The sequence below is a fragment of the Trachinotus anak genome, unplaced genomic scaffold, assembly GCF_046630095.1.
Source record: "Trachinotus anak isolate AG129_WGS33_773 ecotype Australia unplaced genomic scaffold, CSIRO_AGI_Tana_v1 ptg000009l, whole genome shotgun sequence".
Taxonomy (NCBI): Eukaryota; Metazoa; Chordata; class Actinopteri; order Carangiformes; family Carangidae; genus Trachinotus; species Trachinotus anak.
The window spans coordinates 20037501-20054384 of NW_027273860.1; the positions used below are offsets into that span (position 1 = coordinate 20037501).

The 16884-nt window shown below is 44.5% G+C and overlaps 1 protein-coding gene and 2 non-coding genes across 3 annotated transcripts in view; 1 reads left to right on the forward strand and 2 right to left on the reverse strand.

The window, feature by feature from the left end:
- LOC139625582 (partitioning defective 3 homolog) overlaps positions 1-8699 on the reverse strand; it is a 358479-nt gene extending 349780 nt beyond the window's left edge. The window contains exon 1 of the mRNA XM_071485696.1: positions 8221-8699. Coding sequence (XP_071341797.1) covers positions 8221-8340 — 120 coding nt within the window. The 5' untranslated portion in view covers positions 8341-8699. The remainder of the gene's footprint in view (positions 1-8220) is intronic.
- A 5882-nt stretch (positions 8700-14581) lies between these two features.
- Positions 14582-14653, forward strand: trnaw-cca (transfer RNA tryptophan (anticodon CCA)). Its single transcript has one exon. It is a non-coding gene; the product is annotated as a tRNA-Trp (tRNA).
- A 1702-nt stretch (positions 14654-16355) lies between these two features.
- trnaw-cca (transfer RNA tryptophan (anticodon CCA)) lies at positions 16356-16427 on the reverse strand. The gene has a single exon. It is a non-coding gene; the product is annotated as a tRNA-Trp (tRNA).
- Positions 16428-16884: the final 457 nt, after the last annotated feature.

Below are 16884 nucleotides of genomic sequence, written 5' to 3' on the forward strand. Positions count from 1 at the left end.
GGCTGTGGCTGGGACGAGAAAACACATGCTAGCGGCAATCAAGAACTCATGTTTGATATGTCAGCATGGTCAAACTGAGCTATGTCTGAATCAAGCCACAAGAAGAAAAAAATCCCCTGAAGAAAACACACCCAGTAATTCACCATGTGCTTCCTCCTACACAGTCTCAGGTCCTGCTGAATAAAAGTTTGTTATGCAATTCAAAAGACAGAGGATAAACACAGCAAAACCATAAAGGAAAAAAAGAAAAAAATCAATATTAACGATTAAAACCACATCATCAGTGACAACAGAGACTGACCCAGAATGTCCCAACACAATATACAGAGCTGGAAAACCAGGCATGCAATGGCTTGGAGTGGCTATGGCAGACTTAGACTTTGGCAGTTACCATTGTGGCATAAGGCCTGCTTGCATTGCTGTGTTAAGCAGATGCTGCCAGAAATTCTCCCAGCTCTGTGTGCAACACTCAAGCACAACTCTTTCATCTCAGCATGTGGTGCACTCTGCCGTCACAACTCTTTGCATGCATGTATAGTATGTGCCCTCCCTACCATGCGCAGCCCGTGTGTGTACACCTGAGAAACAGGTGCTGTCTGGGAGGTGCCATTGTGCTTGGTATTATTCATACAAATACTGAAGGCGGCCAGACAGTGATTTTGACTGCCAGCCAGTAGTAATCTCACAAATGTATACCAACCTCTGTGGTACCTACACAGCAGTCCATACATACTTGGACAGCAGACACCTGATACCTTCCCTGGTGGTGCTCTGTCAGGCCTGTACTACAGCCAGCCTCACTGCTTGCTTGTTGTGGGGTTGCTGCCAGATCAAGTGACTTTGACGTCAGGAACATCCCGATGTTTGGCCATGAAAAACACGTTGGTGGCCTTTCTGTGTGTTTAGGATAATTCTGGTTCACTGTCTGCACCTGTTTATCCACTATGAAGGGGAACATTTTCAAACACCTTTAAAACTGAAGGTCAACACTTTAACTTATCTGTAACTGTTTCATTTCAAGTGCTTATATAAAGCACCAAAATAACTGTGCACAGTGGGGTTATACAAACTGAGACCACTTTCCCATTCAATTCAAGTGGTCTCAGACAAACACTGTTTCTACACTGAGTGAATTATACTTAGATTAAAGTAGTTCTTACAGATCTCTCTACCAGTATTTGAGACTAGTATTTAACTACTAGTCTGCTTCTCCATCTACTGTCACCACTGTATGCGACTATAAACTTGCTGTTACCAGCCTCCATGGGAAATTACAGGCTATTCTGAACTGCACAATCCACTCTCTTACTCTTCCCAAAGTAAACATGTTAGTTTTAAAAGCAAGACACTCAAAAGATTGAGTAAATCACCGACTTAGATCTCAGTAGACTAGCAGGAGGACAGCTGACCTGAGCCTGACAGGTCGGGACGGGTTCGGACAAAAATGTAGAAGTAATGTTCGGGTTCAGGTCAGGTTTGGTCATGTTGGCCTTTTGACAGTCATTGGTGCCTAAATATTTGTAATCGGATTAAACAGGCAAGCGGTGACCATGGTTAACAACAACTGCATGACAGGGTAACACAAACTCAGTAGCTGTGTCCCAATTAAGGGGCCACATCCTTCAGAGGCTGCATTTGGATAGCGATTGTGTAACAGGGGGGTGACTAGGCTGTCCCTTTTCAAAGGCTCCTTTAAATGGAAATGAGGACTCAAACTGGTGGACCCATCGTGGCCCAACCTAACGCAAGATTCATTGCAAGCCGGTAATGAAAGCAAATAACACTGACAGAGAGCATTTTACACTTTTAAATGTAAGTACTGGGTTTCAGCTCAGTTCAACAGCTAATGGTACAACTGTTAAAATCAAGGGCTATAAAACCTCAAGTTTCTGTGAACGAACAGTTACATGTTGTCAAGGCTGCAGGGGGAAAGGAGTCATGCTTTGTCGAAGTGAAAATCCTCCATGGACCAGCTTCATGAAGCTTCGAAGGGCCACAGCTTCGTAGACCGTGTTCTCCGAAGGCCCCTGAATTGGGACACAGCTACTGATTCAGGTTATACTGACTGGATCAGGTCAGGTTTGGACATAAAAAAACAGAATGCCTGGTGGATTCAGTTGCTATTCTCTTTGACCTGAGTTGGGACAGAAATACAGGGCCCGAGCTGCACTCAGCAGACACAGTGCAGTGCAGGCCAGGTGTTGAGCATCTTTTCTGAATGCTCGGGCAAATTTCAACTCTAGACTTTAGAGCAGGGACTGTGTGATGTTTTACTCAAAAGACTGGCAGGCAAAAATTCCCCTGCAGGAACTAGCATGAAAGCAAGGACACTCTGCTCAGCCGGCTGGAAGACAGCACTGTGTTGACCAGCTGGAGAAGAAGAAAGGAAGAAAGAATGGAGAGAGATCAAGATACAAGAGAGGAAAAACAAAGGATAGGAAACTGAGACAAACAGGAGAGAATACAACAAGAGGATGAGAGGTTACTGAGTCCACACATCTCCCTGCTTTGTGCCCTGCTGTGGTAGAAATGAACTCTAAAAAAAAAAATCAATGCCGCTCGACCACAGTTGAACCATAAACCAACTCGTACTGAGTAACCATCAATCACATTGCATCCCATCATCCTACAGGGCCACAGCGTTCTGCAGTCCACTCATGATAATCCCCCAATTACCTTCCACTCCTGCAATATTCCTATTCACATACAGCAGCTCCTCTCCATTACATAACCAGGGAGCGGCTGAGTGTAGTGAGCTAATGAGCGCTGACAACCCTTCCAAAGGTACTTCCCACTTTTTCTTTGCAGTGTGTTTTTGTTAGGCTGCAGTGGCAGAGGTTCATGTCAGGTCTTTACTGAGAAGAGATGAAAACTAAAAACTGAAGGCTAACACGTCCAGATTAATGGTGTTTGAAGCAGTGCATTTGAAAGCGGAAACAGTTCACTGCATTACAGATGCAAAACATGCAGTTAAAACTTTCTAAATTGCAGTGTTGCACTTCCTTTTATAAAAGCCTGGTTTCTACTGCAGAAACAGATGTAGCTGACTTGTGTTTTTGAGGCCTTTTTGTTATTTGCTTTTCCAACAAATCAACATCAATTTGATGCTTCAAACATTTTGTTACAAACAGATGCTCAGTTGCCTAACTTTGCCCTGCAGTAGAGAAATGTTTATCCTGACTCCTTCGACTGGAGGCAGCTTCCCCCTGTTTCTCATCAATTTGCTTTGATCTGACAAGGAGCCAGAGAGAGTGGGAGCCTTAGGACAGGGGTCCGAAAAAGGCAGCCTCCCAGGTGTGAGGGTGCTGTTGTGGGATCAAGGAGCATCAGTTCTTGTGTGTCTATTTCCCTCAGTGCATGTGTCCTGTCCCTGTGCGCCATGTGGTCAACCGGTTCTTTAAAGGACAGCAAACATGTTACTTTATCCAGAACCCATAAGAAAATATTCACCGCCACATTTTCATGCTTTGTTTTCCAACTTGGAATCACAGTGGATATAATCACACTTTGTTTTTAATAGTGATTAACAGGAAAAAAATCTGTTTGGCAGTATCTGAAAGACATCCATCCGGGAATAAAACCATTGGTGGAAAAACACACAGAATGACTTGATCTCCCATGGAGGAAAATTTATCATCTGTCACAAGAAGAACAAACCTTAAAAATACTGCCAAAACTGAGACTGAACACATTATATCTTATTTGAATCTAAATTTTAAAGATGCAAAGATTTTGGTAAATGTTTGGCTTATTATAAAGGCTGGAAAGACAGAACCACCTCTACAGCACACTGATTAATATAGCTTCATATTTCAAGGTCAGACATCAGAGTATCTAGTATATATCTCTCATCAGCAAGAAAACAACATGACAAATTCTTCTTTTACAGTTAAATGATTTGTAACTTGCTCTTTATCATTCTGTCATTCTGAGATAACGGGATTTCAGCTTGACAAATTCTATGTAGTTTACTGCAGGTTAGAGAAGAGACGCGGTGACAACACCAGTGCTCAAGCCTCGACAATATATCACTGTTTTAGGTGGCAAGACAATAGTGCGCAGCATAAAATCAGACATTTGTGACGTCTCGTGCATCTGTGTGGTCTATAAACAGAGATGAATCATAACTTCATGGACTTGTCTTCAGACATCCAGGAATGCTCATCATATGCTGCTGATATACTGTAAAATAACAGAAGTGGTGACATGGAAATGTGCAACATTGTTTTCTTAAACTGTGTTGTCCCCTAAAGATATTCTGTGTATTTCAGCAACGTGGGAGGAAAAAGTACAATTATGTTCTCTAAGGCCTTAACCTACATTTAGGTGGGGGAGCTGTGGGAAAGTGGAAGACAAATAGGATCTAGAGATGCAGAGTTGGAGCCACAAATTATGGATCCGGTGACTGTGACTGTGTGTTTGAGTGTTCTTTTGTTTTATGTATATTTATGACGGTGCACCAGATGTGACTGAAACCAGACTGAGTAAAGGTCTGAACCTCGCAGTCACGTCCACGTGGTGTTCTGTATGCCAACAGGGCAGCCCACAAAATAACATCTTCATACTGCTCCTGCTTACATGACTAAAATGTGGTAAACGTATTATTTGACTGGCCAAGAGCTAAAAACAACAGCCTTGTCAAGGGGAAAGCAGGAAGAGAAGCATGAAAAGCCATTCAGCATTAATGCTTCATGACTGTGAATACTGTGGACCAGATTGACTCTGAAGTTAATGGTGCTTGAGTGGGTGATTGACGCGCACTTCCTGGTCCCCCTGAGACTGAGGCGAAGCCTTCAAGTGTCCCCAGAGAAGATCAGGTACACCGGAGCAGCTTGCCACACTGTCTGATTGGGTTCAGCCAATTCAGCACAGCTCAGAGCTGACAGATATTAGATGCTACAGGAAACTAACAGCAACAGTTTCAACGGTAAAAGGCAGAGTTACCATAACAACCTGAACAACACATGCGACACATGTTTTATAAGTGGGACAGTTTATAGAAAGTGTGAACATAAATGTGAAGGTACAACAGGAACAGAGGTGATTAATCCCGATTTACTCACACCAAACCTGTTTGGTTTGCTCATTTAGTTTGGTTTGTCTGGGCCCGTGTGAAAGGATTCAACCAAACTCTGGTGTGGACTCAACCTGGACCAGGATCACCTGGACCAGGATCACCTTAACAGGACGGTCTTGGTCCAACGCCATGTGGACTTGGGTACAGCTGTGAGGAGATCTTATGATCATAGATATATGATTTTAGCATATATATTTATGTAAATTGCTCAGTATCCATTGTAACAACTATGCGTGTCAGAACATGAGTGCAGAGGATGAGGTGAAGTAAAAACACAGGTATGTTGAGCTCATGTCTGTCTTTAAACAGTTTCTCATTAGAATGTGTGAGAAAATAAAGGAGTGAAACTTTTCAGTAACTGTCTACACGCCTCTTCCTTCTACCTTTGTTTGTTTGATATTATTCATCGAATGACTCCGAGCTGCAGTCTGCACTAACAGCGCTCATCGGCAGCTCTGTTCGACCTCTGAGAGATGATAAATGAACACACAAGGCTCAGTAACTCAGCGTGACCTGGTGAGTCACCACAACCTGATTTCCTCACACAGCCTCATGCAGAGCTGATGATGCAGGATGACAGTTAACAGAACTGACACATGAATGAATGAGATACTGTCAGTCTGTGGAACTTCAGCGTGAACACAAACAGGATCAAAACTAAAGGTCTGAGATTATTGATTGATTTGGAGAGGACCAAAAGAAGACAAAGGTGCGAAAGTAACCTAGAGCCTGGTTTACACGTCTGCGTGGGATCAGTGAAGAGTTAGTTAGTTTTAATGACATTACCACACAACAATGAAGAAATGTTGTAGGAAACTGATTTAAGGCAGAAGGAGAGTGACTTTTCTATGCTTGTCCTCCCACTGAAAGACATGCATGAGGCATGCTACCAAGTGGACCAATCACAGTTGTTGTGCTCTGTGTCGCTGCGACGTGTAGGTGCATGTCCGGCTGCGGGGTATAGTATGCGGCAGCTCCATACCTACAGCCCCGATCTAACACAGAAGTATAAACTGGCCTTCAGCACAGGAGGCTGCGTTCATGCACTGCAAAGCCTTTTAGTTTTTGGAGTTTTTTTGTCAGCTGTTAAGGTCAAACCTATTCTAGCATTCAGCCACCCACATCCCATACAAACATGGACTGACAGTAACATACCAACACTTCTCAGTATCTCTTATTTAGAAACACTCCAGTTGCAGAATGTGGTGGACACTTATTTCACTTTCCCTCGCTCCTCTGTTTTTCATGCTGATGCTGAAACACTGCAGCTGACTGCAATAAGAAATTCTGATTTGAGCACTGAAACACATATTGAATGAAACAGTATCTGTATGCCACGGGATGTAATGTTGTAACATCTTTTAAGAGGTTTGTAATTTTCATTACGTCGTAAATGCTGCCATAAAAACAACCTTTGCACTTTTAAATTGAAGTTTGAAGCATTTCAGTGTTGCTGTCAGCTGCAGGAATATCATCATACTCAAGTGACCTATGTGGGATTATTTCCTCCGGCAGTCCAAAGGTCCTGGCTGGCTTGCGATACAGTAGTTAGTGTTGATCCAGAGCCAAGTGTTCTCCGGAGGGAAAGCCTACCCTTCTCCACTTACAGCACCGCTGCATGGATCAATGGACCAGTCGCCTCCATTCTGCTGAACCACGGAAAACCATCAAGCACTGGTACACAAAGGAGTGAATGTGTGTGGGTATGTGTGTGATTGCTGGTGTGTGTCTAAGGAGGAAGTGCTCTTCAAGAATGAGTGTCAATGTTGACCTACTTCGTCACTGTTTGCCTTCAGTGGGGAAAATCTACCGAGGTGCAACGGGGAATGTTCATCTTCAGCAGGAAGTTAAAGGTATTTCATCCGTCCCCGTGGAGATGTGCATACAGGTGTGAAATGAAACGTGGGTAAAAATCAAATCCACATCCTGTTTGCCTTCACTATTCCCACTCTAGATCTGTCTGACACCTGTCTAAGTCTTATGGGCCCGTCTGTCTAGAAGAGAAGTTGAAAGTTTTCCAAAGCCAAAACAGTGAGAAGATCAAACCTGCTGATACAAGCACAGCTTCAATAAGACGTTTCAATCCCGTCAGGAAAAGCTGCAGCATTAACTGATTCCAATGGTGATACCACCCACTGGAGAAGGAGGAGAAAGTGCTGTCACTAACCACGGCAACAGTTCCCAACTTTCATTCATTAGTCATTTAATGGGCTTTAAAGCACAGCCACTGGAAACCCACAAAGGGAAAAGCAATCAGTGTCCTATAGTCAGGCCTCATTCAAATCTGGCACAGGGGTTTCACACAGTCACGCGTTCCGTCATTTAATAGATGAAACTTGGATGAACTTGAAACCTGTTTTCTGAGCCTGTAACAGAAGAGCAGTGAGTGCACAGAGTTTCTCCGTCAGTACACAGGTTGGTCAGACTCATTCCACTGGCCTGTGAACACTTCTTCCATGATATTACGACATTAATGCAAACACACAGACTGCAAATGTGTCTATGATGTCTAAATTTACACTGGCCTATAGGTGAATGGAACCAGCTCATGTACAAATAACAGTCCTACAGAGACTTACTGTGTAATATACAGCAGTCACTTCACTGCGTTTTCATAGATTTATTGCACCAGTGTTTGACTGTGATGTCTTCCAGCACACCTACACTCACACACACCCACAGAGCGCGGCTTGTTCTCCTCCTGTCACCCCCGCTGCTAAACACACTCTCCGGGTGAGACTTGCGCACTCTCCGCCAGTGAAACCAGCTCTGACTGGGAACCAGTCCCGTGTTTGAACCTAACGGGTACAGAAGGCAGCAGAGAGCGGGCTCATCTGCCTCACAACTTCTTAGATTAGTTGTGGAGGAATTAGTGAACCACCTCCATGAAAGGAATCTTGAGCATCTTTGGAGGAACAATGTAAACTTTCCCCTGCAACTCAGTGCACTCCCCCACTCTCCCTCCGCCGGGGGCCCCTGGGGGTCCCCACTGGCTCCGATTCCAGGGGCAGCCACTGCCTGTCTTCTGCCCACTCTCTCCCTCTTCCCAGCCCGAGAAAAGCGCCATGTTGCGGCGCCAGTGTGGATCCAGTGCGCTGCTCTGAGCCAAACGTTTCAAAAGCTGCGTGTGTGGGGGGGCTTACCTTTGCGATCGCCTTTTTATACCTCATGGTCGCCTTTTCGATCAGGCTGTGGACTTTTATATTCCCATCTCCACACGGAACGACCACCCGGGTCCTCCCGAAACACACCGTCACTTTCATTTCTCCTCCGCCGCCTTAATTCCAAAGAGGAAAAAGCCGCGTCAAAGCGACAATAACCATCCCCGGGGTGCCAAGGTTAAAAAGAAAAAAACTAAATCCCCAAACTCCTGTGAAGAGAGCGAAGCGGAGGCGTCTTTGTGTCCTGCGTCCTCGGAGAGGAAGAGCAGCCCAGCACTGGCTCCGGCGGCAGAGCTGCGGGGTGGCGTCCTCCCTGTGCCGTGTTGACTCACTTCACAGAAACTTCCCAGCAGAGCGCCTCTCCAGCGGGAGCGCACAGCCTCTGCCTGTGCCAGGGCGCCCGCATGTCCGAGCAGGCACCGACAACGCTCCCTACTCTCCAAACTCAGTCTTTCACTTCATATGAAAAAGTTGCTCAACATGTGGGTTTGCAGTCTGTATCATGTGTGGTGCAGCATGAAAAAAACCACAAAAAAAAAACTTTTATAATTTTAAAATGAATGTGTAATTTTTGTTCATGTTGCCATGGTGATTGGTAGTCATTATGAGTCATTATGAGTAAATATATCTTAGACCACTATTATTGCTGGCTTTAGACCCCAGAGCTGGAGTCTGTGATTTCTCTGGGTTCTTAACATCACGGGACCAGAGCCAGAATTACCCTCAGGAGGGTTTCTGGGCACGGGTGAGTTGTGGGCCCCGTCAAGCTCTCACATGCACATATATCCCCAACCTGTTTTTCCCAGAGTCCCAAAAAAAAACTATTTCTAGACTGGAATACTCCTCTGCCTCCGGTTATCTGGATGACATTTAGTTTGTGATCATCTGTTTCAGCACAAATTTAAATAATTGCATAACAGACAACCCTGGGCTTTGAGGACCTTCAGGGTCTGGGGCCGGCAGGTCAGTTGCAGGCAGGTGCCATGGTTTGAGGGATACTTTATATGCACAGTATTCAGTGGAGGTTTGCACAGTAGTGGAACAGCAGGGCCTGTGTCACTGCACACACTCCTGCGAAGTCCTGATCCATATCTACCTGCTGTACCAACATCTCGTGTGGGATTCCACTGGAGTCAGACAAGATCTGATCAGATGAAGAGTCTTCTGTTTGGGAGTTATTGTTGGGTAACTTTATGAGGCCCTGATCCGGGCTCAGGCGAGGAACTGCTGGTATATTGAAACAAGTATTACGTAGCTTATGTATTACCACACTTGGATTCGCTGTATCTGTGACGACCTGGATGATTCAGAGTGTGGGACATGTAAACAGATGTTGTAACTGACATGGATGAGACAGACTGCATGAGTTACATGTATGCTCTCAAAGCAGCTGCTGAGATCACACCAATGTCAGACCTTTATGTTAGTGAGCTGCACTTATGCCACTGATAACAAAGCATATATTAATGTTATGCATATGTCTTAATTATTGAAGTGCAGTGCAGGATGAGGAATCAGCCCGAGGCTGGATCTGCAGTATGACCCAATTCACTGATAAAAGCTGCAACCTTTTCTGTTGAGCTTCCCTGCAGCTCGTTTTCTTTATGAACTGATGTCGTCCAAATGAGTGAACATGAACACGAGTGCAAGATCCACAGTCCCTTTTCTGAACTACTGTGTCTCAATGCAAGATATAAGTGAGCTTTAAAGGTTAGAACCCTGCAGAAATATTTTTGCTCAACTTCCAGTTCTGTTTTTTTTTTGTTTGTTTGTTTTGTTTTGTTTGCTCTGATGGAATCTGACCATGCCAGTATAGTCCATAGACCAGTCTTTAGTCTTACTGACTCAGTACTGTATCACATTTCTTTAAGCATCACTACCTCAGAGCACGGCAGCTGGGTACATACATTTAATGCACCGTGTAATGCCAGAGATACATGGGTCTTGACCTTGTGGTGCAAAGAGAACACAACTGACTCCAGATCAGCAGCCTATGTGTTCAAAGCATCTCAAGGTCAAATCACAGTCATGCACCTTCGACTTCTCCAGGAGTTACAAAGTGAAAAACTGGCAACACAGGGAGTCCATTTCATTAACTGCTGCTCCACCACAGTGTCCCACTTTCACACACCTAATACTCCCCCTAGTGGCCAAAAGAAAGAAAAAACACTTCCCTAAAATGCAAACTGAGGTCAACCGATGACCCGAGGGGATATTTTGTGACCTTTGCACTCATGGTGTAACATCTGTGTTTCAGTTATATCTGTGTTTATGAGCAACATGTGTGTATTTATTGAAAACCAACACCTGAAGTCACTGAAATGTGGATGCAAATGATAAAAGTTTACATAAAACCCTCAGTGTATTTATTTATCTGACATGTTATCTGTCAACTGGTTTTCTTTACATTTTAAAGAAGATAAAATAGTCAGGCACTTTTTTTCCTGTTGTGTTTGTGACAATAAAATCCATCCACGAGAAGGTCAGTGCTTTCTGTTCATCTTTATGTATCCACCAAAACCGCTGTGATGAGTCCTGAGCTGTAGTATATGCACTGCACATGAGGAATGCAGGGAGGAGGAGGAGGTGTGAGACAGTGGTCTCAGAAGGCCTGTGTTCCAGTTATAACATTCCTCAGTCTCAGCTTATTGTTGATCCGCTCTTAGCATCTACATTCAGCTGTAACTGAAAAAAAATTCTCCTCTGTAATTTACAGTTCTGCATAATGTGTTTGTGTGGTGCATGACAGTTTTCCAGGAGAGCAATGAAATCCACAGCCAAGAGTGAAGGCCAGGGCAGCTTTCCTCTGCTATATGTTTTGTTCACATGAGTGGGGATTAGATTTTAAAATAAATGCACCACACAGTGGAAAAGTATGATCCTGTTTATTGAGTCAAAGAGTGACAGAATTGTAATAACATCTGAGAACATTATCTTACATTTTGGTGACATTTATCTGTACCAGTGCAAGTAGTTTCAAGTTAACCAGGACGAGTAGTTTCATCAAACCTCTGAACATCCAAATTCTTCATGCACACACTTCCAGGCGTGGAGAGAAGCGCGGCAGTGCAGAAGGGACATGGTAAACGAAGCGTGCGTGTACCTGCATCTCTGTGTCTGTTGTAACTGACAGAGGGTGTTACTTCCATGGCAGACGTGCTCCAACATGGTCCCAGGAGAGGAGGAGGTCATTCCTGACACTTGCCTCTGTCATCTCAGGCTTACCTCACCACTGCAGAACTCAGTGTTCACACACACACACCAAATTCATTCATACACATGTGTAATTCACAACATCCTCTTTCTACCTTTACAGCCCTCTAACACCACCTTTCTCTGCTGAAGGTATCTTGAAACCTTCTTATTGGTAAAACATTAATACTGAGCTTTTGGACACATTCAAATAAAATGTTTATCACACATACAGAGGTTACCCAGGAGCAGCAAAGTGAGGAATCAGGATTTATTGTCATTGGTTTGTTCCCCATTGAGTCTTGTATGTCATGCAAGAACTTACAGGTCGGGGGCAGATCCAAGATCAGCAGGTACAGAGAACATGCAAGAGGACACATCTGGATGAAGTCAAACAGGGCATTAAAGACATACAAACAGATATATCAGCAATAATAGATCAGCCTGAAAATGTGCTTTTGGTCATCGTTTATTGACTGGTGATGCACACTTGAGGTATTTTGTTTCTTTGACCACCTGCACTGATCCTGGGGTGCAGTGGCATCATGTCTGACTCCAGATCAGAGGGTGTTCAAATGATGCCAGGGTCTGACCATAAGTACAAAACCTTGTATTCACAAATGTTGAGATGACGTTGTTGGCAACATAACCTACTGCTTTCCTGTGTATGATCCTCTAACTTGGAAAACACAGGAAAGAGTTTCATAGTCATATGGGACATAAACATGAAGCTCTCTGCAAAAACATTTGCAAAGACAACAATAAAAAAAAAAATCACATCTACTACAGTTTCCCACAGCTGTGTCACATGATTAAGGCAGATTTTGAAATTGGTTTAGTTACCTTGCAGCATTGCAACAAAGCCACACTGTATCTGCCACTTAAAGACATCAGTGTTTGGTAGCTTCACACTTGTACTCGCCATTATCTCATCATTTCATTTTTGTCTAATTCTTCACCAGATATCTTCATGTGAGCCTGCACATGAAGAGCCAGTCATGAGCTGATATTGGCCAATTGCCCCAGTTGCACTTGTCAATCCCACTGAACATTGTCATAGACAGATAAGCAAGTCTGACATTGCTGAAATCAAATTTCTGATAATCATCACAGTCTGGTGCAGGTTAAGGCATGAGCATGTATCGCAATGATAATTAAAGTCTCCCTAATGACTCACATTAGCTGTTTCTAACCTTGGCTTTATAAGTTATCATTAATAACCCAAGATAATAAGATCCTGCAGTCTAACCCTAACTCTGACTAATGCACCAACACACGAAAGAACAGAGGAAGCCATCAAACTGACAAGCCTCAACAAACATCAGGATCTGTTCATGTTCTGCTTGTATTGTGCCTGGTAGAGCCAAATAACTGTTAATACACCAGATATCTGATCAGATATCTGATATGAATGTTTACGCTTATAATTCACGTCACGTATCCTGTAGTTTGATGTGTCCTACAACCTGGAGAGGTTCAGTGAACAGCACTGATCTTCACTTCTGAAAACTGAGAGGGCTCCATCTGCGGGCTGAAAGCAGGTACTACACCCTGTCTCGTCTTCTCTGCAGGAATCTCCTTTGTTTGGATTAGGCCCCGAGCCTTTAATTGGCGTATTTGTGGGGATTGGGCCCAGTGTGTGCTGTGAGCACAGAGAATGGTGTTAGCACAGCCTTAGCACTCGGATTTCATGGATTAGGAAATGCTGCCAGTTGCTGTTCCTGATCCCCTGAATAGTAAAATATCACATAATTATTTAGAAGGAAAACTTAATGTTCAGCCCAGAAATCCTGATACAGTCCCAGTACAGATCGGCCCATGTGATGTCTGTGAATCGCATCAGGTACTACTACACTACACTTACTACTTCATGAAAATTAGGCTGGAAATAATGGTTGGTTGTCTGTTGAAAAAATAAAAATAAAAATGTGGACAAGAGACAACAAAGATGTTATGTTTTCTGACAGTATTGTGTACATAAACGTGTATCTGACAATTCATGCCCAGGTTCTCCACAGTCCCAGTTTGTAGACAGTGAAATTTCGATGTCTTCTTTGATCATAAAGCAGCTCTAGGTTCTATATTAATACTGTGAAAGTATCAAAGCCTCAGTCCACAGAGAAACACACACAGCCTGTATTCAGAAACTGAGCCTTAAAATGAGCCGTCAGGACTTCTGGAACTTTGTGATGTCACAATAAAGCAGACGCCCACTTTCAGTCATGCACCAAGTCCAGCCCACCTGGACCCACCATCCAGCCTGGCAGGATTTGGTTTCTCTGAGTGTTTACCTGAAATCTGCTATACTTTTATTTGGCTAGTCAGAAAACAGATAATATGAGACCTTTAAATTGTTGGGTTGAGTTACCAGGTCACTGCGAGTTAGCAACAAACTTCTCGCGGGATTAAGATGAAAATATTTGAGCAGAGGGGCTGAGGAGAAGAAGATATTCAAGATATCCACTGCAGTCCTTATCCACATTTGAAAATCTCATGATCAGGTTTAGAACTTGTGCTCTGCAAAGTCAGTTCTGCTCTCCATTGAGTCCATCTCAACAAGCTCGGAAAAAAGTCCAGGAGAAGAAAGTCTGCAGCAGGGTGTATAGAGCAGAAGGCAGGAGTGGACTGTGTCATACTGTAGCGTCCTGCTACTTTCACCTTGGCAGCGTAGTGATAGGTCATAAAGGGAGGAAAGTGCCAAATCCTGCGCCTGATGTCTGTTAAAGACTGGCTGAGGATCTTGTTTACAGACTGGAGAGATAAACTGCTGGCATTAATCTGGAGTGATGTATGGGGGAAATGAATAAAAAGAGAGTCACTCTATATTCGTAAAGCCTGTCACCAGAATGACATGGCCAGACGGGGCCTGGATGGGTGAAACAACACAAATCTAACAGAAGCTTTTAGTCTTTGTTACATTTCAATAACCAGGGGTTTGACCCATACACACATGAAGGAGATCCTCAGCTCATTTTTGACCTGGGGCCTTCTAGTGATCAATGAATGCTGTTCTATTTGCAGATTTTGACCCGATCGCTGTTCACAAAAACATGTTATCATATCAGTTTAGAAACAGAGTAGACAACTTTATTTTGTGCTGTACTCTTCTCTCAAACGTCACTTTCCCAGGTGACCTTTTCTTACTCTGTGTGACCTTGTGGCGCAACGGTAGCGCGTCTGACTCCAGATCAGAAGGTTGTGTGTTCAAATCACGTCAGGGTCAGTGATTTTCAAAAATTCACCAATACTCATCTTGCTCTGTTACCCAGTTATCTTCAGATGAGTGTGAATGGTGCAGTTGAAGTGACAGAATGAGTGCTGTACATCGCACATGTTCTCTCCTCTCGTTCTGAATGACCTACCTGAAGTGTCTCCTTGCCATCTAGGGTATGGATGGGTAATTAAGCTGTTTTTTGGACCTGAATAAGGTGTTTCCTCCCATGCAACACCCTGTGAGGCTCCATCAGTTGTACTGCTGGATTAACCCAGTGTGAAAAGCATGAATCTTTGTGGAAATGTGTGGGGGGTACACTGTCAGGTTTATTAGGTTTATTACAAAGTTGAATTAACAGCTCACTGCTGATTGTGTTTTTTGAGCCAACAGGTCTGTAGACGACGCCGTCAACATGGCTCTCCACTTCATCCTCCAGCACCTGGACTCCTCAGGGACCTATGCCAGGATCCTGTTTGTGGACTTCAGCTCTGCCTTCAACACCATCATCCCGGCTCTGCTGCAGGACAAGCTCTCCCAGCTGAGCGTGCCTGACTCCACCTGCAGATGGATCACCGACTTCCTGTCTGACAGGAGGCAGCACGTGAAGCTAGGAAAGCACGTGTCTGACTCCCAGACCATCAGCACTGGATCCCCACAAGGCTGCGTTCTTTCTCCTCTGCTCTTCTCCCTGTACACCAACACCTGCACCTCCAGCCATCAGTCTGTCAAGCTCCTGAAGTTTGCAGACGACACCACTCTCATTGGACTCATCTCTGATGGCGATGAGTCTGCCTACAGGTGGGAGACTGAGCGTCTGGTGACCTGGTGCAGGCAGAACAACCTAGAGCTAAACGCTCTGAAGACAGTGGAAATGATAGTGGACTTCAGGAAGAGCCCAGCCCCACCCACCCCCATCACCCTGTGCGACTCCCCCGTGGCCACCATGGAGCATTTCCGCTTCTTGGGAACCACCATCACACAGGATCTCAAATGGGAGCTAAACATCAGCTCCCTCATCAAAAAAGCTCAGCAGAGGATGTATTTCCTGAGGCAATTGAAGAAGTTCAACCTGCCAAGGACTATGATGGTGAACTTCTACACCTCCATCATTGAGTCCATCCTCACCTCCTCCATCACCATCTGGTACGCTGCTGCCACGGAGAGGGACAATAACAGACTGCAGCGTATCATCCACTCTGCTGAGAAGGTGATTGGCTGCAATCTTCCATCCCTCCAGGACCTGTACACCTCAAGGACTCTGAGGCGTGCAGGGAAGATTGTAGCTGACTCCTCCCACCCTGGACACAAACTCTTTGAGACACTCCCCTCTGGCAGGAGGCTGCGGTCCTTCAGGACCAAAACCTCTCGCCACAAAAATAGCTTCTTCCCATCTGCTATCAGCCTTATCAACAAGGCTAGAGAGCCCCACTGTTGCCGATCCCCCTGATCCTCAATTGCACCAATCACCGGAAAAAAATCCTTGTATGTGGAAACATACTTGGCAATAAAACCGATTCTGATTCTGATTGTGATTTAAAGATGATTTTATAAGAATCACAGGGGGTGGTTTTCTGCACTGCCTCCACGTACATGTAAATTACAGTGTCATTGACAATATTATTCATGACGTCACGGATAATTCTTAAATGTATAACGCAGCAGATGTTGGTGTGGTGGTTGTGATCTTTAAGATTTCGCGTTTGAAAAGGTTTGACCCCGACGTGATTTGAACACGCAACCTTCTGATCTGGAGTCAGACGCGCTACCGTTGCGCCACGAGGTCCTGGCCGTCCACGGGGCCTGAAGCAGAGGATTAGAAAATCATGTGGAGGACTGATGCTTCGTCGTTTAGTTCAATACATTTCACATGAGATAAACACGGCGAATAAGCGACACGTGAGCCTCCTTCCCTCCCCACTCCCACCATCATCCCGCCTCCTGTTTCATGAAACGTCTCACTCATGCTGAGACTGAGACGTCAGCACCACGGACAGCTGTCGGCAGAACAGCTGGATCAGCTCGTTTTTTTTGTTGTCATTCACCCCAGTGCATCTGCGCTGGACCCAGCTGAGCTTTCAGCCGAACTCTCTGACTTCATCATTTACTTCTCTGTAACTAGGTCTGAGTCACTGGTAAATAGCCTTGTATTCAGTGGGCTGAGACAAATGCTGGTTTTAAGGCGTTGTTTTCCCACTGTTTAACATTTATAAGCAGTATATAAACAGTTCATTGATGTTTCT